This window comes from Malaya genurostris, chromosome 3 (genome assembly GCF_030247185.1).
Source record: "Malaya genurostris strain Urasoe2022 chromosome 3, Malgen_1.1, whole genome shotgun sequence".
NCBI classification, from domain to species: domain Eukaryota; kingdom Metazoa; phylum Arthropoda; class Insecta; order Diptera; family Culicidae; genus Malaya; species Malaya genurostris.
In genome coordinates, this window is record NC_080572.1 from 279,703,328 (window position 1) to 279,726,890 (window position 23,563).

At 36.6% G+C, this 23,563-nt stretch overlaps 2 protein-coding genes across 4 annotated transcripts in view; both read right to left on the bottom strand.

Annotated features, from left to right (window-relative positions):
• Positions 1-23,563, bottom strand: part of LOC131438675 (guanine nucleotide exchange factor DBS) — a 292,063-nt gene that overhangs the window by 216,629 nt on the left and 51,871 nt on the right. For all 3 annotated transcript variants that reach the window (XM_058608848.1, XM_058608846.1, XM_058608849.1), the window contains exon 2: positions 4,494-4,913. In XM_058608848.1, coding sequence (XP_058464831.1) covers positions 4,494-4,913 — 420 coding nt within the window. The remainder of the gene's footprint in view (positions 1-4,493; positions 4,914-23,563) is intronic.
• LOC131438676 (E3 ubiquitin-protein ligase RNF170-like) lies at positions 17,809-18,520 on the bottom strand. Its single transcript, XM_058608850.1, has 2 exons — positions 18,292-18,520; positions 17,809-18,224 (listed from the first exon to the last, which is right to left on the bottom strand). Exons 1-2 carry the CDS (start codon positions 18,410-18,412, stop codon positions 17,875-17,877), a joined length of 471 nt encoding a protein of 156 aa, XP_058464833.1. The 5' UTR covers positions 18,413-18,520; the 3' UTR covers positions 17,809-17,874.

Here is a 23,563-nt window from a genome sequence, read left to right on the forward strand (position 1 = left end):
CCTTTTAGAACTGTAGCGTAAATTTAACTACCCCTCTGTAACTTGTAATGTCAAAACCAGAATCCCATGAAATAGTCTAAAACTAGCAACCCAGATGGATATATTGTTGGTTTTGGAATAACAGTTACCATAACCTTAGTTACGTTCCCAGTTCAATTGAAAAATGTAAATAAAGCAAAACAATCCCAATTCGAAAGACTAGAGCTGTTTGTTATTTTTATACTAAGTTTTCTAAATCAGCTGTTTTTCAAAGAAAGGCGAATCTAACATTGACAACAAATAGAGAAAAACATAGATTAATGTTTCGACTTTGGTTTCAAATCGTATTTAGAAATTATCGTATATTCTCAACTCATATTATGATTAGTCGATGAATTGTTAGTTTATCTTCAAAAGGCATGCAATTTTTTCACTTTGCTTCTATATCCACTGAATAAATCAACATAAAACGAGTTTCGCCCTTTTTCGATTTGTTTAATTGTATGCTTCCTGTGTGAATTATAAAGATACGCCCTTGTGCATTTTTCGTGAAATTGGTTGGTTTTCGCGACTAAGACAAATCTGCGGGTAATTTTATCGTCTCATTTACTATTTCCAGTAGTAAAAGGTTCGGAAACCATCTAAAATAAATAAAAAAATAGTTTCGCTCTTCCTTACTAGCAATTGAAGTATCGCCCTGTTTGTTGGCATGGAACACGGAGGGCGAAACTTACGTAAACAAATGGAATGACAGTTTCGCCCTTTATAGTTCTTTATGTATTACTAAGATTGAGATTTTTGCAGAATCCGAATTGTTTGGCAAAATTGTAGGATTTTGAAGCATTTATTGATAGGAGAGAAAAACTCGATTTGTTTACTTTTGTAAGATTCGTCCTTCTTTGAAAAACAGCTGAAATGAGAAATGCTAAAGGTAGATCTTATAATTTGTACTTATATTACAATTTCTAAAATGATTATTTTATTTTCGACGTGAAGTATGACTAGCACTACTAAATCATAAGCAATGTTGTTTTATTGTGTGAGGTTATATTTGAAAGTATTCTTGTCGTTCATATCTTACATCTAGTTCAAATATCCAATTTAAACTTAAGAAATTTAGAAACAGTTTCAATACAGCAAGTAAGTTAACTAATGAAAAAAGTGTTCAACTTATGCGGACCACTTGTCGAGTCTTCGTGACCCGGGACGGTTTCCCTCATTGAACATAACTCAAAATTGAGTGACACACCACTTAAATTCATAAAAAGTTCACGTGCTCTAAACTGGAGTTAACACCTATTTACTCATTTTTATGTTAAAGGACACTGTCAAAATTTGAATATTTTTTACCCAAAATATGAAAAAAATATTTTTACTCAAAATTTGAGTTTCTTTGCACTCAAAATAAAGAAAGTCTTCTTCGTTAGTAAAAGTCATTCTTTTTTCTTTTAAATGGGAAGCGCAAAAAAGTGATTCGACTGGAGTCAAAATTGAACGATTTTGACATCACTTAGCTTAATTGAAACCACAAAATTTCCCTTGAAAATATCTATAATTGATGATTCATGGTTTCAAAAACCGGATCTAGAAACGGGAATGAAAAACAACGTATTCTTGCATTCCTAAATTCGGTAAGAATATTCCGAGTATGGAAACGACTACGTATTTCTTTACTATGCTCACCTGGACGCATTTTCAAAATTTCACGACAAGAAAGTGTAACGAAATTACTTTGAGTATTTTCACTAATTCTTTCACGAAACCATGTTTTCGTAGGTTGTTTAAATAGTGAAAAAAGGTCCAAACACGAAACATTAAAATTAACCGAATCTATGAATAGAATCTGTTGCACGTTTGCTAGCTTCAGTTTGTGATAATCCATGAATGGAGACATTGGAACTACACCTGGCATTATTCAACTCTTGCTTCAGTCAATGGCGAATATGAGGTTCCATTTCTCAAGCCTAAACACAAAAAAAGCATCAACTAGTTCTTCTGTGATTGTATCATCCAGCTACTGGTCGTTTGCATTGGAGGAAAAGAAAATGAAAAGTGGACAACATTATACAAAAACATCCATTATAATGGCTCTAAATGTTATCTAATAAAGAACTATTAAGATTAATCGAAGGTAAAAATCATCAGTTTAGTGCAAATCTAGAATAGTTTGATTAGCTTTGCTTTACACTTTTCGCAGTGCGGAAATTTGCACCAAACGAACGTTTTGCTATCCTTTTTATGTATCGCGTTCGAGAAAAATGTTCCGAACAGTATTTAATATAGTAGAGAGTTCTACAAATTGGTCCTTTTGAATGCCAGAAATGAAACCCGGTAGCATTTTGATAGTTTCTATCACTGAAATAGATAAAGATAAATGAAATATTGAAATATATGAGCGATTGCGTTATCATCCAGCTGCTTGTCGTTCGTATTCGTGGCCATTCAATCAATCAATTAAAAATCAATTAAACGGCCATTTTCAAGGGTTTTCAAACGGACTATTAGAATTATTCTTCTTTATAAAATCGGAAAAATCCGCTTAGAAAACAAATAACCAAAATAACATTATGACAGTTTCATATCGGAAATCTTTCATCAAGCCACTTTCCAAATGCTTTAGTTTTGAATACCAAATATGGGCGGAACTAGAAGCAATTATTTTGAAGATATAAAAGAAATGTAGCCAATCGTTTAGTTTTATCTTTGTAAAAGATTGGTGAACATGTATCAATGCTCGTAGTCAAAATACGAATGGTCCTTTTCAATACTACAAATCTTGAACGGTCAAACGGTATCAAATCAATTGTTGTTTATACACATCTCGAATGCAGTCCTACGTCAATCTCGCGGTTTTGTTTCTGGGATTACCTACTCTAAGTTTTTTTTCACTCAAATGTTTGGAAACTCAAATGCGAGATAACTCATGGCCTGAGTAAATTTTATTCTAAGGGGCTGTCCATAAAAGACGTCACGTTTTTTTTTTGACGATTTTCGACTCCCCCTCCCCCCTTTGTCACAAATTGTCACAGAAGTAAATACCCCCCCCCCCCCCCCCCCCTATGTCACATGTCACGAATTCAAAATAAATAAAATTCATCTCAATACATTCTCAATGTGTATGACAAACCATACAAATATGAGGGAAAATCGATTTATTACATGCTGTCATTAGATTAAAAAATATCCCTAAAACTACAAAATCATCGAAAATATTTTATTAATATCAATTTTATAAATTAACAAAAATATTTGGTTGGAATTGATGAAACATTTGAATCATCTGTTTTACTCCTCCTAGGGGTACACAGATATATTATTGTTGTAGGTAAAGAATAATATTTCCTTAGTGTAACATACAGGGCTGAGAAAATAAAGATCAAAACGTCATCAAAACGAGATCACTGCCGGAGAATCTTTTCATGATCAGTTGATCAGTGAATTTAAAATCACATCGATCAATATCGGTACTGATCTTCCGTCACACAATGGGTAGTGATTTTGAGTTAAAATTATTCTTGATTTATGTAAGTTCAATCATTGGATGATTGGATAAGCTTTGATGTTGGTGGAGGAAAATCACATATGATCAAGATAAGACACGTCTGCATCTACGTCTGCATCAGAATCAGATAAGAGAAATTCTTATGATATACTATTATTAATGCTAGAAAATCAAATTACTGAAAAAATTGTCAGTGCATAATTTAAGTTAAACCGTTTGAAGGCATATTTTTCTTTTTTACTCATATCAGGAAAATTTTTTTTAATTTTGCTAATTTACTCGCTCCTCCGTGCACTTTTGCTGATCACAACAGAAATGATTTCCTGCATCATTCATTTCCGAATTTACAAGAAGAAGTTTTTACATCAACAAATACACGTTTTCCTATAGAATGTAAACGTTTATTGTGGAGATTTTTTCAGGAAATAGGGCAAAGCAATAACATAATTAAGTATTTCAAAAATGCGCTCATTGAAAATATTGGACGTCACATTCCAACCCCCCCCCCCCTCCCCCCTGTCACAAAAGGTCACGTTTTATGAAACACTCCCCTCCCCCTTGCGGCGTAACGTCTTTTATGGACAGCCCCTAATCCATACTCAACTTTTAACATATTGTTCCAGTTTATGAGTTTGAGTAATCGCAACTGTTCAAAGAGCGTGAGAAAGTAGATTTTTCAAACTTCTTCCCAATAAATCTTCGTGGGTGATCCCGTAGTGAATCTTATCAATTATCTTATCAATCAATCTAAATTGACACTGATATAGCTACCGATTTAAAATTAAATTTCACAGTATAATTTTGTGATACGCCATTTAAATTTTGTTCTACTCATTCTATCATGAGACATGCACAGATGCAATGCATGTATGTATCAAAAACCGTATAGACGCAACACGATACATCGCAAAGTGATGCTACAAAATCTTTCGCTGCACCATTCAATGTCAACAACAGCAACATCTTCTTTCAGGCGTTTAGCGCCGATATACCGGCATCGTTCCCCACTCACCTGTAATAATTGCATACTGTGGATGCAGTAAATCGGCCACATCCGCCACGCTGAGTGGTTCCTCGGCCGAGCTGACACTGGAATTCATTTGCTGTTCTCCGTTGGACACGGACGTGCCGGATCCGATTCGTTGGCCGACCGATGCTCCCGGCGCTGGTGGTGAAATTACATGACCGGTGGTTATCAGCGAGCTGCAACTGCCGAATGTTTTCAAGTTCAGATGGTTCCCATTCTGGCACACGTTCTCAATCAGTTTGTTCACGTTGGTACCGTTCTGCAGGTTCTGGTTCAGTACCGTCTGCACCGAGCTGGTCGACGTGACCGAAGACTGGTGCTGGAAAATGTGCTGCCCGTGTAGAGACGAGTGGTACGAGGAAGCCCCACTCGTTGCATTGGCGTTATTGGCGAGACTCTGCGATTCTGAAAGTGAAGAGGAAATGAAAGAGTGGATTTCTTTAGTGGCGCTGTTTTTTTTTGTTGTTGTTTTGTTTGGTTTTAATTACTATCGAAGGGGCGTGGAGCATCACTGGAGTGGAGCCTAGAGTTTTTTTTTTCTCTACCGTGGATGCGTGTCCACCCATGATGCTTGGATTGTGCCGAGCGATAAATGAGATTCGGATATGTGCTCTCCGTAAGGAATGATGCTTTGCCGGTTCCGAAATGAATATGAAACTGGTAAAAAAAAACCGGCCGATTGTGCATCAATCAATAAAACCATGCTTCATGGCATGCTGCATGAACTGACAAACGCAAACCACAGTAAACTCCCACATGCTGCAGAACCGAACCGAAAATTCAACGAATAATGAGAACAGGTAGGCCGAGAGATCGACCACGACGCCACGATCTAATACCAAAGTGAGATAATTGGTTTACTTCCCTACCGACTGTTGTGTTTTGCAGTTATTATCATCGTACGGTTGGGAAGGTGCGTGCATAAATAATATGCACCCTCGGTTTTATTTTTCATTTTTTTTTTGTTGTTGCGCTACCAATCGCTATTCTGGAGTAAATCAGCTACGCCATACACGAAAGTCAGCCAGCAAATAGACCATTATCAATCTCATCAATTCCCAACACACATGGGGCTCTAGGCTTATCCAACTTGGTAGGAATCCGCACTAACCCCGTTCGATGGTTGATCGTCGATTGCTGCGAGGGAATTCTGCACGTATCTTGCGGTACAGAAGCAGAATAATTTGAATTGTATGCTTTTGAGTAACGTTAAAATTGCTAAACTGGTTGATTGTATGGATTACTGGGTAACGCAAATAAAAGGCAAACTGTTGCGGAGAGTCAGTCAGAAAGTCACCATCTAAGGAGTGTATCGAAAAATAGTTAGCAACATTGATTATTGAATAAAAAAGCGAGAAAAAAACATATTTTGACATCAGTTTTCGATATATTGTAGAACAATTACATTTTTATGCATTTCACTGATTATATTGAAGAAAATCCTAGTTTCTGTGAAACGCTCGCACTTTGGACTTGACATTCTTCACTAAATTCTGCACAGTTACTTTTGTGACTTTCCTGGTGGCAGCTGTCCAGTTTTTTTTGAACTCCTGCATGTTTTGGGACACTGTACCTTCCTTCCGAAAGTGCCGCTTGACAATTGCTCAATACCTTTCATTTGGCCGAAGATCCGGGCAGTTCGGTGGGTTGATATCCTTTTCCACGAATTTTACATATTTTTTGACAATCACTGTAGAACGGAGTTGGCGTAGTGGGCTGAAGCCAAATCCGGCCAGAAGAGAGGAGGAGCCTTATGCTTCCTGCACAGTGGCAGCATTCTTCCTCGTACATCTTGGCGTTAATTGTGCCCTTCGTGAAGAAAATCAACGACCGGAAACCACAGGTACAAATTGCTTGCTAGACCAACAACTTCTGCTCAAACTTTTCCATCGCCACCGTGGTGTCAGCGTCGTCCAGGTCCTGGTACACCGATTTCCTATAATATTGCGTCCCCGCCAGTGCTCGAGAGGTTTCGTCGTCGATCAGGATGCATCCGTCTTTATTCTGTAGAATCCGGTTATACAGTTTTCGCGCTCTTGTTTTGGCCTGAACTTGCTGTACCAGGGACTTTTTCGGCACCTTCTATTTCTTGTACGTTTTCAGGGAGTTCCGAACTTTGATCCGTTGAATCATCCCGATGATGGTGTTGAACTGCTTGGCCAAATCTCGCGCCGACGCCGATGGGTTTTTCCTGATGTACTCAACCACTTTTTAGTCCCGGCCGAGCTGGCCCGTTTTCCTACCGGATCGGGGCAAATCCTTCATGGAAAGGATCTTACCGAACTTCTCGATACTGATGTTGTGCATTTTCACCCGTTTTGCAATTTCGTTGTACGTGACACCACGTTCTGAGCACCAAGTGTGCAGAATTTTCTTTCGCGTTTCCGGACCAATTCGACTCATCATTGAAACGATAAACCGTACCGAAACCAATCGATTGCGCAGCTGTTATTGACATGTAAACAAACTACTTATCGATACACTCCTTATACTCTGATTTCTGTCCAAGATAAACATTTTCACCTAATTTGAGTAGAACTTTACGCCTATTGGCGTAATGGAAATATAAAATCATCCCACTTTAACAAAACTATGCGTATCGTCCGAACACGGTAAATTTGTTAACAAGATTTCGTTTTGCACGAAATTACATGCAACCATCAGTCCGAAAACAAGCCGGTTTTATGAACTGTTAATCGATTAATTTTCCCGGGTAAATATCACACTATGATCTGAAAAAATGGCACTCAAAGTGTGAAAACATGGACATCGAGAAACTAACTTTTAATAGAGTTGTAACGCTAACAGAGTTTTCAATGAGCGGTATTCAGTCGTAAGTTACAGATCCCGATAGACATGTACAAAAACTTGCTCAATACCCGAGAGGTCGGGTTCGAAGAAAGAAGTATTTTACTTTTTTGGTATTCTGAATGGCGCATGTTTATTACGCATGAGTTTAAAGAAGGCTTTACCTTCCTATGTAGCTATCGGGTAGGACACAAGGATTCCTAGTAAATCACTTGTTACCTACGACAATCAGATGGCTACATGTCAATTCTGCCATCATCTTTACTGATGCCTTATACGAATATGCTCGAGAACTCACGCGTTTGAGAGGAAAATCCTACGCTCAATACTCGATGATAAAGAAGAGAATGGAGAATAGCGCAACCGATTCAATGATGACTCTAACATTAACCCGACGGGTGTGGTTGACGATTATTTATCTTTAAACGGGTACGGGTTTGAGTTTAAAACTTTGTATTTAGATATGCTTCGGTATTCCAACCCGAAACTCGACCCAAAAACGAACCCGACAGGCTCGTGTCAGGTTCGGGTTCAGAAAAAAAAATTTCCGACTCGGGTAAACACTATGCGATCCTGCACATTTCTGCACCTTAAAGGTTATTTTCAATAATTTGTGGGGTCGACAATAAAAATCACGGAAACAAGGGCCAGACTTTTGTAACTGAAGTCAGTGTCAGTAAAATTTAAATAAACGGCTTTATGATAAATAAAATCAGAATATTTATAACATACATAACATAAAACACCTATATAAATATCGTTATATAAATCTATTTAACACACGGATCAATAAGTCCCGAGACTAACAATGGAAGCAACATTTTTTTTGCTAAATTTTTTTTATTCATCAACATAATCACCTTTTAGGGTGATACAATGGTTCCAACGTTTTTCCAATTTTTCAATACCATGTTTATAAAAAAAATGATCTTTCGCTTCAAAATAAGCTTCAGTTTCAGCGATGACCTCCTCATTTGAGCCAAATCTTTTTCCCTGGAACATTTTTTTTAAGATCAGCAAAGAGCCAGTAGTCATTGTGGGCTAAATCTGGCGAGTATGGGGTGTGGGGAAGCAGATCAAAGCCCAATTCGTTCAATTTCGCCATTGTTTTCATTTTTTTTACTGTTTTTGTTCCATCGAAAGCAATCGCGGCACCCACTTGGAAAAAACCTTTTTCATGCTCAATTTTTCATGAAGGATAGTAAATACACTTCCATATGATATCTGTGTCATATCAGCAATCTCACGGAGCTTCACTTTACGATCTTTCATTATAATTTTTGTCACTTCACTCACATTTTCCGGTGTAACGGCTTCCACAGGTCTACCCGAGTGTTCCGCGTCATTTGTGTCGGTACGACCACGTTTAAACTCGGCGAACCACCGACAAATCGTTGCTTTTGATGGACAAGAGTCCGGATAACATTTTTCAATCCATTGTTTCGCTTGCACGGGGGTTTTACTCATTAAAAAACAATGTTTTATCAAAACACGAAACTCGGTTTTTTCCATTTTTTAAACAAACTACAAAACGACTTTACTGCAACCTCAATAACTCAGCTGTTTCTGGTCGGATCGACTTAAAATTTTGACCCGTTTCAAGCAAAGGTTAGTACTCTAGAAAGACGTGGTTACTGGTTTACTACGAGCGCCATCTCTGCTTTAGTCTCGGGACTTATTGATCTATGTGATATATATCAGGTGTTGGAATAAACTATTAAAGTTTCATGATTTTTAGTGAGAGTATCATTGCAGTACCGTTTTTCAAAGTATAGTCCATCGTTATATACCACCACTAAGACTCGGATACCACGTTCGAAAAATTCCTTTTCCTCAGATTCGACAAATGAATCGATCCAATTTTTGGTGGTGTCGTAGTTTTTGAAGCTGACCTGACAAGTTATGCGCCATGGATTGGTGCAAATGGCAACCGTATGGAACAATGTCAGGTTAAAAAATGGCGGATTGGGCAGAACTTTTCATTGCAGCGATTAAAAAAATAAGTTTTTACAACTTTCGAAGCATGGAGTCTTGCATTGTCATGAAGCAAAGATATTATGCCATGAAGATCTTCATATTGCGTCCGCTTTTCATGCAATGCTCTGTCTAGACGCATTTGAGTAGCTCATAATAAATAGCGCCCAGTTGATACCACCACATGCACTTTATATGTTCTCCGGAACTTTCTTGTAGTCCATATAAAAATTCCCAAATTCGAACCACGAAAACCACTTTATGCATGTTTGATCAGCTTAATTTTTTCGTCATTTTTCATTTTACATAGTTTAATAAGATACTTTAACATAATAAAAATCCACTATTATTAGTAAAGCGGTAGTATTCAACCAAATTTTATTTTGTATCATACTTGTGTTTGTGTTCTTTCATAAAATCGAAAAACTTAAAAAATGCCAAATGCAGAGCATTTTCCAAAAAAATAATATTTGTGTTAAAAACGAAAAAAAACACGTTTTTGATTGTTACTCTTCCATCGTCAATCGTAGTGCAATAAACTACATCAGTTGTATGTTATAACATATCAGAAAATAAAAATATTAAGATAAGCACTTCTGGAGAAAACTGATGTTTTCAAGATATAAGGAAAAGTTTTTTTTCTCTGTGTATACATTTTCCACACAGGTTTAATCATTATTTGAAACATTAGTTAAAGCCCCTACTCAATCACGAAATAAATAAAAAAAAACACAAGTTAATTTATAGAAAAAAATGTCGTCATTTTCCGGTCCATAGCGAACGGTGCATCATGTCACTTTTAGGTGGATCGAATATTTTTTCATACATTATCAAAACGGAAATATATTCAGAGACTTCAAATTATTAATAAAAAATCATCCAGCTGACGTTTATCGACGTATTTTTGGTTTTTGCAAACTTTTGTATGGAGAGGCTTCCGTTTTTTCTTCGTTTTCCTTGTAATTCGCAGTCCTGGGTTCGTTGTTAGTTGCTGTAGACGCGCCTTGTTGTGCATTAATTGCAGTTGCTGGTTGGTTTGATGGTGCAACAGGAGTACTGCGTTCACCAGTTTCCGTTGTTGGACGGTTGTCCTTGTTTTTGTTTGAAGATGTCCTTTGCGCAGTTTCAGTGCAAGGTTTGCCGTAGTGTGCAGGTTGTTCACAAAACTGACATGTAAGCAGTTGATTTTCATACGTAATCAGCGTTTTACATGGATGTATTCCATCTTGACCACAAACAATGTAAGATGGAATTGCTTTACGCAGTTGCATACGTACCACTCGCACGCCATTTCGGACACCCGGAAAAAATTCCGCCATACTTCCCTTTCGATGGAAAGAACTTCACCGTACTGCGACATACTTTCCCGAACAAACTGATCGCTGGTCTGCGGGGGAAGGTCTTGCACGCGTACTTCTATGGCATTGTCCACCAAGTACACAGGGATTTTATATTTAACATTATCATGATCAACACTGTGCACACCGTTATTAACCGAAGCAAATGCAATTGCATCTCTTTCACGTTTGAACATAATGTACACACAGTTAGACGCCTTGTTGAATTGAATCTCACTTACATCATTAACGTTTAGATGCATTCGTTCCCTAAGCAAGATTTCAATTTCGGTTGCTGCTGGTCTAACTTTGCAGCGCTTGAAATCAATACAAATTGAATTTGGTCTTGTAGGCCAAGTTTCAGGCTTTGTAAAATCGTATTTGCCCATTTCGTACACTCTATTGTTAACTGCACTATATTGTCTTTGTTTCTATCGTCTCGACCATAAGCAATTTTCGACTGTGTCGGATGAGATGCGAGCGCGAATTGACTTTTTTTTTTATTGCTATCGCAATTGCCAATTAATAGAGTGAATATAGGAACAAAGATAGGATGAATTAAAATCCGTTAAGATGAATTTAGGAACAGAGTAGTGAACATTTCAGAAGTGTTTTTAGCTGTTTTTTCTAATATAAATTCAATTTCCAAGAAATGTGAATCGATTCTCAATGTAGAGAAAAGCGAATTAAGCTGAAATATGAAATAATCCTAATGAGTTTTAGTGGATAAATTAGGTTTTTAAGATAACGTCCTTACAAATGAAATGAAATATTCATTCAAAATTCCTCTTCAGCGAATGCGTTTGACTTTTTCCATCGAGTTCACCACAGCCTACTTGATCACACCGAAAAGCGTCAGTTTGTCTTGAACAATATCACGCTGACTGACTGTATTTCGTGTCTTGTCAAGATTCCGCTTTGACGATGTCTTAGCGTTGTTTCATTGGGCGATGCTCTAGCGTGTTGGGAAAACCACTCTATTATCTCCGCTTATTAGCTAAATCTAGTCAAAATATAATGAAACAATCGGATCCTCTCAATCGCCTCGTAAGAAATATTCAATTACTTTGCTATTGAAAATGTATGAAAAATGCTAGAAAATTTAGTACAAGGTCGAGGTTGAAGTATTTTCGACTCACCAAACCATTTCATTTATATCTTCTCTGCACATTTTCATTGCATGTCACTCGCCAGCTCCCAATTGTCTGGGGGGAATCACTACTTAAATACCTATGTCAATTCCCACGCACCATGCAGCACATACACATGCGTTGCTTTCTGATTAGTTGATTTTTCTGTATCATTCTGGTTGTTGGTGGCATGATGGACAACTATTCAATGGTTTCCAGGTCGCTCTAGCACTAGCTCGGAATCGATCGCCGTTCATGTTTGTAAACAATACCAAACTACAAATGCAATCGATTAGCGGCCGCACAAGCGAAATTTGCGCTTCCATTTGCCTTTGATCATCTAGCAATGCTGGCCATTGGATGCTGGCACCTTGGGGATCATTCAATGATTACGTTAATAAATTTCGCGCTTTTGGTATGCCGCTTTTAACGAATTTTAGGTTTTCCCACCTCTACAATACAATATAATACATTTTTTTCTGAATGTCTTTAACGTTAAAGTTACTCCTTGAACCGTTGCGTTTTCGAGATTTCGAAAAAAATTCTTTGCTAGTGAAATATGAAGGACATTTTTCACAGAACCGATGTCGTTCGCAAGGCCATCTCCGACTTGTTGATGTTATTTCCGTTTCTTTGCCCGTCGAATATGCGAGTCGTTCAATCATGAGCAATATCAAACAACTAGTTAGAGAGTGTATCATCCTGCTTCATTCCAGGTGACATTAAATATTCATACCAGCTATCCTAACGACTGCACAAGTTGTATTCTCAGAACTTATCGGGGATTTGTCACTGTGTTTTTTTTTTAATAACTATTTATGGGAATATGAGTTAAAATTATAATATATTATATATATATATATATATATATATATATATATATATATATATATATCTATACATGATTTGGTTATTACCATGAGGACATCATTTGCTTCCGCAATTCTGAGATTTTTGTGTAGGGCAAATTCTAAACCTACTTGTATTGTGTAATGGGGAAAAGGAACTTATATACTAACTTACTAACTAACACAGAGAGCGAATCAATTCAATTGAAGATTGCATCGGTTTTTGTCGGAATTTGCTTATAATATTATGTGACATTACATCTAATGGTTCTATATTTGTGAGTCTGTGTAACTCATTTGTAGTAAACCAGGGAGGACGCTTCAAAATCATGTTCAGAATTTTATTCTGAATCCTTTGAAGCGTTTTCTGCGGTGTCAATTCCAATCCATTCAATTTGAGAATGTGATTATTGTTTGGTTCAAGAAAAGAAGCTCTTGGCTTATGAGGAAAGATAATTAATTGCGTTTTTGCTTCATTTGGTTTAATTTTCCATTTTGTCAGATAATCACTGAAAATACTGACTGCTGATCACTCTTAGATTTCTACCTGTGGCTAACAGACTTGTGTCGTCACAGAATAGCGATTTCTGACAACCAACGGGTAGATTTGAAAAATCAGAAGTGAAAATATTATACAAGATTGCAGCTACGCGCGAACCCTGCGGAACACCGGCTCGTACGGTTTACGATTTACAATTCTGATAGCTAACCTGAAGCATACGATCAGTTAAATAATGTTGAATCATTTTGATCAAATAAATAGGAAACTGGAAATCAGACATTTTTGCTATTAATCCTTTGTGCCAAACACTGTCGAATGTTTTTTCTATGTCTAGAAGAGCAACTCCAGTTGATAACCCAGAAGATTTATTTGCTTTTATCATGTTCGTTACTCTGACAAGTTGATGAGTAGTTGAATGTTCATGACGAAATCCAAACTGCTCTGGTAGAAAAATTTAATTCTCATTTATATGAGACATCATTCTCAACAAGATAATTTTTTCAAAAAGTTTACTGATAGAAGAAAGTAAGCTTATTGGTCGATAACTTGATGTTTCTGCTGGGTTTTCATCAGGTTTGAGGATAGGAATTACTTTAGCGTTTTTCCATCTTTTTGGGAAGTAAGCTAATGAAAAACACTTGTTGAAAATTTTAACCAGGAGTCTCAAGGCAACATCGGGAAGATTTTTAATAAGAATATTAAAAATTCCATCATTACCAGGAGCCTTCATGATTTTAAGTTTCCTAATAATTGATTTAATTTCATCAAAATCTCAGTATTGTCATTTGGTAATAACACTTGGGTTGAAATATGATCATATTTCAGTGAGACTTCATTTCCAATAGGACTCACAACGTTCAAATTAAAATTGTGTACACTCTCGAACTGCTGAGCAAGTTTTTGAGCTTTTTCGCCATTTGTAAGAAGTATTTGATTTCCTTCCTTGAGAGCAGGAATTGGTTTCTGAGGTTTCTTAAGAACCTTAGAAAATTTGCAGAACGGTTTAGAATATGGTTTAATTTAATTTTCAACTTCATTAGCGAAATTTTCATTTCGCAAAAGAGTAAATCTATGTTTAATTTCTTTTTGTAAATCCTTAACTATGTTTTTCATAGCAGGATCACGAGAACGTTGATATTGTCGTCGACGAACATTCTTCAACCGAATGAGCAGTTGAAGATTGTCATCGATGATAGGAGAATTTAATTTAGTTTGAGCTTTGGGAACTGAAAGATTTCTAGCTTCGATAATAAAATGATTCAAATTATCAATTGCTGTGTCGATGTCCGCAGAATTTTCTAAAATAGTTTCATGATCCACATGATTTTCAATGTGAGATTTGTAATCCAACCAATTAGCTTTATGGTAGTTGAATATAGAACTAATTGGATTAATTATAGCTTCGTTGGAAAGTCTGAATGTTAAAGGAAGATGATCTGAGTCAAAGTCAGCATGTGTAATCGGTTCACTACAAATGTGACTTTGATCCGTTAGAACCAGATCAATTGTAGACGGGTTTTTTTCACGGAAGAGAAACAAGCCGGATTATTGGGATAAAGAACTGTAAAGTAACCAGCTGAGAGTTTATTATGAAGTATTTTACCATTACTGTTATTTTGCCAACAATTCCACTGGACATGCTTAGCATTTAAGTGCACTATTACGAAAAATTGCGGTCGATATCTTGTGAGTTTTTGCAAATCGCCTTTAAAGATATTTCATTGTTCGCCGGTGCATTGAAATGGCAACCGATTTGAAATGGTTCAAAAAGTGATGAAGTCGAATTCATTCGGATGATCATTTGAAAAAGTTGATCTTGTAGGTAGATCATTTAATTTTCAGTTATATCGCCTAAATCGACTTCGTTTAAAGAAGCGAATGGCATTGAAGGAATATTTGTAGGTGGACTGCCATTAGAATAAGATGATATGGCCGATATACCTATTAATAAATTTTTTTCGTTAGAAGTTGAACTGCAAGGCGTTCCTGTGTTTTGATTATTTACATTAGAAGAATTAAGTGGTAGATTTCTACCTGTTACACTAGCGTAACTGACATCAGAAGAAGATGATGACGAGGTTGATCTACCTGTCAATAAATTGTTTTCGTTAGAAGACGAATTGGAAGGCGTACCTGTTTTTTGTTTTAAATTCGAAGAAATAAGTGCCTTAGAAGAATTAGGCGTGGCATTTGTAACGGTTTATTGATTTTCAGGTATGTTCTGTAAATTTAAGGTCGTTGATTTGACTTGTTGTCTAAGCGAACGAGCGTTTAAAATTTTTTCCCTGACAGGACATTTCAAATAATTGAATTTATGATTTCCATTGCAATTTGAACATGAAAATTTGTCAGTGGTTTCATTCATTGGACAATCGTCTTTCGAATGCGATTTACCACAATTCAAGCACCGTATATCCATATGACAATTTTTGGTTCCATGGCCGAAGCCTTGGCAACGACGACATTGCGTTAAGTTTGCAATACGATTATGCCGTTTATAATGTTCCCAATGAATTTTAATGTGGGAAATGAAACGTACTTTTTCTAAAGTTTTTAAATTGTTTACATCACTTCGACTGAAGTGTATTAGGTAAAGTTCATTGTAAATTCCAGAGCGTGGTTTAGAAGTACCATTCGCTCTTTTTTTTTCATAAGTATTACTTGGGAAGGGGCAAAACCAAGCAATTCCTTCAGTTCATTTTTAATTTCATCAATACTTTGATCATTTGAAAACCTTTCAAGTCAGCCTTGAAGGGTCTGTCTGATTTTATATCATATGAATAAAATTTATGAAGTTTTTCGGACAAATATCGAATAAGACGTTCGTAATCTTCCAATCCATCAACCAAGACTCGACATTCTCCTCTTCGTCCGATTTGAAATGAGACTTTTATTTCCGGGAGAAAAGTAGAAAGCTCAGTACGGAATGCTATGAAGTCGGAAATCATCACCGTCACTGGTGGCATAGATTGATGTTTCTTCCCAGAACGACAAGCGTCCATTTTGGGAATTTTTGAAGAATTTTCTTCTATGTCGCTACAATCGGATTCAAGAAGAATCGCGTAAATATTGTTAGATGGCATAGAAACAACGGAAGAGAAATCCGTCAGTTGTCTTTTATTTTTACATTCAGATTCTGTAAGATCGTGAATGTTATTAGGAAAATGTTGAATAACGGATTGTGATTTATTTCGTATTGAATTATTTTTAGCCTTAGGCTTGTTGCCTTTCCGGTTGGACGCAGGCATTTTTGAAAAGAACAAAATTTTATATTAAATTAACTAGGCTAAATTAGTCTTCGATTAGACTATTAGTTTGGAAAAGTTTTGATAAAGACTGATTTTGTGGTAGTCCTAATAAAGACTGATTAGTTCGAAGAATAGTTCTTTAAATAGCTAGCCTTAAAAAAGGCTGATTAATTTCTTAGTCACTCTAATAATACTCTAATATTGATCACTAATTAGATCTATATGTCGATTCTAACCTCGTCGTTTTTTTTTTCTTCCACCATCTTTTTGATAACTAATTAGATCTACATGCTGATTTCAACCCCGTCGTTCGTTTTCGCTCGTTTAGCACCCCCTCCACCAACCCTTGTTTTCAATTTACCCAACCACTTTTCTCCTCTCTCTCACCTTCTAAGTAAGAGTACTAATACTGCTATACTTGGTGTCATCAACTAGTTATAGTGTTATAAATTTAGTTTTAACTGTTAGTTTTAATTGTAGTGTTAGGCCTAAATGTATCTGTTGGATCATTGTAATCTGTTGATACAAATGATGAGGAGGTTTTATGCCTGTTGGAGAGAGAGATTGATAGATTTCATCTCCACCGGGCTTTTCCCTGCTCCAAATAAATAAATAAATAAATAAATAAATAAATATCACTCTTTCTATCACTTAGTCACTCTAAGTGATATTAGATATTGTATAGCCTTGAGAAAGGCTGACTAATTGTTAGTTTTTAAAAAGACTGTTAGTGATTCAGGTAGCCTTGAAAAATACTGAAGCCTTGAATCAATGAAATTCTAGGTAGCCAGAAAAAATAGAGCTATACGCGTGCGGTGCGAACGACTGTTCAACACCGACTGATGGCCATACAAACTGTTTTCAGTTATACTGGGCGCGTCATTCATTTCAAACCGCCATTTAAATCGAAGATGCAGAAGAAAAAAACTGCAGCCTAAAACTGTTACAATTCATAATTTCTGATGGTATATTGATCCGCAATTCCGGCTTTCGGGTACCGGAAATTCCAAAAATGGTGGTCAATATCTTTAAAATGAAGCTCACTTCATTTTCTCTGCTACGGTTGAATCGATATTCACTAACCTCAATTCAAACATAATAAAAGTAGTCATCGTGTTATTTTACTGCTTTCTCATCTTTCAGTCAATGAATTGTGATAAAATCGAATACAATATCTACGCTTCGGCAATATCGTGGACAAAAAAAAATTGTGCAATACTGCTGTTATCGTGACGCGAAATTTCGAAGCGAATGCACCTAATTTCATCTTATTCTTAAAGTCAATCTCTCAAAGCGAGACAGCATATCTCACTCTGATGGTTTTTGCATATTAGATGACCTAGTAGTCATGGATAATGGAACTTAATTAGATATGAAGCAATAAGTTTATTTTACGATTTTTTTTTCAAAATTACTCATTTATTATGAACAGAATTATATTTTTTTCTCTATGTATTTAAAAACAATTGTAATCTTTACAACCGTGTTCTTTGAATATCATTATTTGGATTTATTAGGACTAGGACACACAACATATATTGCGATCTGCCGTATCTTGTTCAACAGCATTTGCATTCTTTTCCTGTTTAATTTGCTTTGCTTTTACATTTTTTGCCATTCGTGTTCTGGTATACGGACGCACTGGATTCCGCTTTCTAGTCAACCTTTCGGTATAGCTAGTATCCCAGAGAAATAACGATCGTATCAGTTTCTGATTACAAATGGGACAGTTTTTAAACTTGATCATGGATAAGCGGATACACTTGCCACAGAACATATGACCGCAATTGACGACGACTGGCTTCTCGAACACATCGGACAAACATATAGGACATTCCCGCTCGGCCACGGAACAGAAATTAGCGGGGTCTAAAAAGTAAAAGCAGTAGACATTGCAATAGTTTCGAATCACTAGTATCACTAGTACGAATCTTACCACGATTACGTAGATTATACCTGTTTCTGGAGAAACAGGAATTAGCATCAGAACAGCAAGATGCGTCCGATTTTTGTGGTGACGCGACGTTCTCCAAAGACGGATCAACAGGAACACTCATCTCGTCGTAGATGATCAATTATTGGCTTCAAATGAACACTATTATTGAACGATACGAATAATATAAAACGGACAAAATATAGGAAAAGAAAACACTATATGCGGAACGATTTTCACAAAAACATCTGTCTGTCTGATGCTTTTTTGGGTTGCTGCGTTCCTATAGTTCATGATTTAAAATAAACGAATTTTAGATGAAAAAAGTTTTTAACATGAAAATAATGTTCTAGTCAACGTTACCAGGTATACCGATTTATCGGTATTTATACAGATATTTGACCTCTATTGAGCAATTTGACGTCCCTGTTACTCACACCGATGCAGAGTGCACAGATCTATTCATATACGAAATTAGAATGTGTGCGAGCCCAAGTCAAAGTTTGTTGTGGGTTCAATCGACGACACGACCTGCCACTCGTCTATTAAAACTGTATCACAAATCTGACAACCCCTCAGTAACTCGAAATGTCAGAACGAAATTTCTTGAAAATTTGTTAAAACTGGCAACTCGATTTGATAAATTATTGATTTCAAATAACATATACCTTGGATATTGTTATTCAAAAACATGTTTATGTAGCTAAACAAAACTAACTCCTAACTAATCGATATACCAGTCGCGCATTTTACCACTGTGCCTAACAACAAGAATCGGCCCTTAAAAGTTAAGTGAAGCGCTATGTTTTTGCGATACGGATATGTTATATTATTTTATTTGTATCACCAGTAATTGTATGCACCGGAAATTTGATAGCGTTGGCGGTTTAATGCATAGGACGCTGGTCTTACAAGCCAGTTGTCGTATGTTCGAGCCCCGACCTGGAAGGATTCTTAGTGTCAGTAGGATCCATAGTACTAGCCATGCAATGATTCTGTACACTAAGAATCGGCTGCGAAGTCTGTTGAAACAGAAAGGCCAAATTCCACAAAAGGAATGTAATGCCAGGACTTTGCTTTGCAGTTACCAATCAACTACATGAGCATCTCACACCATTGGAAAAATTCAATAATGCATTAAAAATATTGCATAGTTTTCATAAAATATTCAAATTATGCGACTAAGAATTTCTTCTAAGATCGTATCATCAGCATTATTATTTTTTCACGCCATTGAGATAAACTTTTGTTCTATAACTTTTGGATAATTCTTGAAAAATTCCCATGAGAAGACTTGAAACGCATCTCCAATAAAGATCTTCATGGATAACAATCAAGCTTTTTAGCATGATTTAGCAGAGAAACAACATAAATAAATGCATTTTTTGTTACTGACTCAATGTATAAAGGATATTTGAAATTGAAAAGCAATTTCATTATCGTTCTTTTCCCATTGATTTAAACTTCTGTGAGGGTTCTTCTAGTGTTACGAAATAATGTGTTTGGTCTCAATTGAATGCATAAAAGACACAATAAACATCCTTCTCCACGTTTTTTTTTTCGAGTTCTAGAAACAGTAATTTTACTTTATTATTAGCAAATACACATGATTGTTAATTTAGTTTCGTCTTGTGTCCATTTTATTGTAACAGATTTAGAAATACAGATCGCTTTATTTCGAACTTAATCATTTTTTTCATGCATTTTCGTGGTTACTGACAATGGATCGGGATACTTTTCCAGTTTGTTTGTTTATTTCTATAATTGCGGTTCCTTGACAAATAACGCATAGCAACCAGAACAATGTTGCCTAAAAAGATTAATTTGATCATTATCAAGGGGTCGCTATATTTGTGGTAACTGACGGATAATCACTCACAGACACTTTTTATTCCGATTTTTCTCCGGAGTGCCTGGTCGTGTCGTCGGTTCAATCTTACACTGAGGTAAAAACATTTTTGACTCATAATCATACACTGCGGAAAATGCATACAGAATTTCGTAAGCTATGAACTAATGAACCAAGTAGAAGACAGTTCCATTACGTGTTATAGAGTTTCATAAACGATTTTATGTCTTTCTCAACTGTTCTCTTGGCATTGCAGTGTTTTTTATTGCGTATATATGTCTTCAATAATTGGCACGATGCGGCTCGACAAAATTCACGGGATTATTTCGACATTAGATTTTTATCGTGACGTCACAAATGAACAAAGATTCATTCTTGACAGTTCAGCGGTACTGTTTGCAAACAAGCTTAAACAAAAGTCGAAGTACACATCTTAAACAATCGTCTATACTCTTTGCAACAAGTCACTTTTATTTAATAAATCTCAAAATCAAACCGTATCCAATCGTGAACAAATGTTTCAATACTCTATTTAGGTGATATGCACCGTAAAAAATCTCATCCATTTCGTCAACAGACAAACAAAAAAAAGTCTGTTTACAAACAGTACCGCTGAACTGTCAAAATGTGTTCATCCGATTGAGGTTAGCAGTGACGGTAAAAAACCTAATATTCACACTAGCATTAACCTTACAACTGCTGTGAATAGCCACACCAACACATTTGCACGTGGATTGGACTATACCGCAATACAGATAGGGTAAGGGCTCCCTATTTCATCTCAGCTCCAATTTCCATCTCATTCCTTCACCGCATAACTTTGAACATTCATCATATCTTTAAACGTACCTGAACAAAACTGTGGAACGTTTTAAAACATTTATTCTAGGTTTTGCCACACTTTCCAATTGAAAAAAATAGTTAAAAAATCTTCAACGATCGCTTTTTTCATTTAAAATAAACTCACTTTTTGATTTAGGAACCACTTTCGTCTGAAGTTTTACAATTCATCATGTTTCTGTATATTTACTAATCGATTCGCCTCAAAACATGATCACTATTTCACAAAATTACACCACTATTCAATGTTGGATGACTTTATAGTTAGTAATGTTCACTTTCCACTTGTTTATTCAACAATTAAAGACTTCTGAAATTACCTGATAAGCAATAAAAGCAATGAAAAATATGATATGAAAATTTGCACTTAATTCACTTGATTGCGCTTTGTTTTCATCTCATTTCGTTTTGCAAGGTTGCCAAGTTTTCTCATAATGTTGAATAAAAAAAAATATTTTTTCTTCTTCAAATTATCATCAACAAGTATTTTTTGGTGTCCGTGACATTAGTTTAATTATATCATTGATATTTATATATAAATAAAACTGTTTCGGATTCTAATATTACCAAATACTAATCATATAACCATTGTGGCAAATCTAGTAGCACTGGTTTCTTTCCGCTATACGTCACCGTAACACTGTTTTTTTTTTTTTTTTTTTCAAATAAAATTTTTATTAGGCTCATTTGCTTTAGCTTAACGTGGCCGATTGTCTTGTTGTTAGGGAGAGAGAAAGGGATGCCGTATTACGGGGCGGCATACTCCCCAGTTAGTAAGGGGACATAGGGAGGGTGGGACCTACACAGTATTGAATTGAAATTTGAATACATCATTGGTTTGTGGCATACATCTTTTAGACACATTTTGCGTTCGATGAATCTTCATGTTTTTCAGCTTGTAGCAATGAAGAGATTATTCTGGATTGGGATGCTTCGTTGGTGTGTTCTGACGTTGATGTGACGTTTTTGGGTAGCTTCCAGCAACTCAGTCAGTTCAAGGCAGGTGCATGCTCCGAAGCATCGTTTACACAGGCCATACTTCCAGCAACGTAAAGAAGAGTGCGGTAGAGCTGTAGACGAGAAAGAGATAGGGAGAGCACTAAATTTGAGCATTGATAGTTTTCAAGAAGTTATAGATGAGAGTCATATAAGGAAGATTTCGAGTTGCCAAGACGTCGCGGACTGGTACGAAGGGTGGTATACCTCGGGCCCGAAGGGAACCTATGAGTTGGGACCTGGCATCACAATACTCGACACATGTCCAAACAACATGTTCGATGTCATGATAACCCTCACCGCAAACGCAGACACCACTCTCAGCGAGCCCCACACGACGGAGATGCGCGCTGAACATATAATGATTAGACATGAGCCTTGACATTACACGAATAAAGTCTCGGCTCACGTCCAACCCCCGGAACCAAGCTTTCGTCGATACCTGTGGGATTATTGAGTGTAACCATCGTCCCAGAGTTCCACTATTCCATGTATTCTGCCAGCTAGCTAGAGTTTTCTGACGACAGCAACTGAAAAATTCATTGAAGCAGATTGGTCTTTCATAGATATCACCTTCTAGTGCGCCCACCTTGGCTAACGAGTCCGCCCTCTCATTGCCCCGTATGGAACAATGTGAGGGGACCCAAACCAAGGTAATCTGGTATGATTTTGCAGATAAAGCACTCAATTGTTCCCGTATTTTCCCCAGGAAATACGGTGAGTGCTTTCCAGGCTTCACTGAACGGAGAGCCTCAATGGAACTGAGACTGTCCGATACAATGAAGTAGTGATCTGTGGGCAGAGTGTCAATGATCTCAAGGGTATACTGAATTGCAGCTAGTTCTGCGACGTAAACTGAAGCTGGATCACTGAGTTTATAGGAAGCGGTGAAATTTACATTGAATATACCGAAGCCAGAGGACCCGTCTAGATATGATCCGTCAGTGTAAAACATTTTATTACAGTCGACTTCTTTAAATTTATTATTAAAAATTTTTGGGATCTCTTGAGGACGTACAGGATCCGGGATTCCACGAATTTCTTCTTTCATGGATGTGTCGAAGAACACAGTAGAATTAGAAGTATCCACAAAATGAACACGATTGGGAACAAACGAAGAAGGATTTATATTCTGAGCCATGTAGTCAAAATACAAGGACATAAAACGGGTTTGTGAATTAAGCTCGACGAGCTTCTCAAAGTTTTCTATCACCATCGGATTCAAAATGTCGCATCGGATTAGCAGTCGATATGAGAGATCCCAGAACCTGTTTTTCAACGGTAAGACGCCCGCCAGCACTTCAAGACTCATCGTATGGGTTGATTGCATGCAACCCAAGGCAATACGTAAACAACGATACTGAATTCTTTCCAGTTTAATGAAATGAATATTCGTAGCGGAGCGGAAACAGAAACATCCATATTCCATTACTGACAATATCGTCGTTTTGTACAACCTGATCAGGTCTCCTGGGTGAGAGCCCCACCAAGTTCCGGTTATTGTACGAAGGAAATTGATTCTCTGTAGGCATTTTCGTTTCAAATACCTAATGTGACATCCCCAGGTACCTTTGGAATCGAACCAGACCC

Coding starts and splice junctions, on each gene's coding strand:
- LOC131438676 (XM_058608850.1), bottom strand. CDS start 18,412: ATGAGTGTTCCTGTTGATCCGTCTTTGGAGAACGTCGCGTCACCACAA. Junction 18,225..18,291: donor GTATAATCTACGTAATCGTG/GTAAGATTCGTA, acceptor TTTACTTTTTAG/ACCCCGCTAATTTCTGTTCC.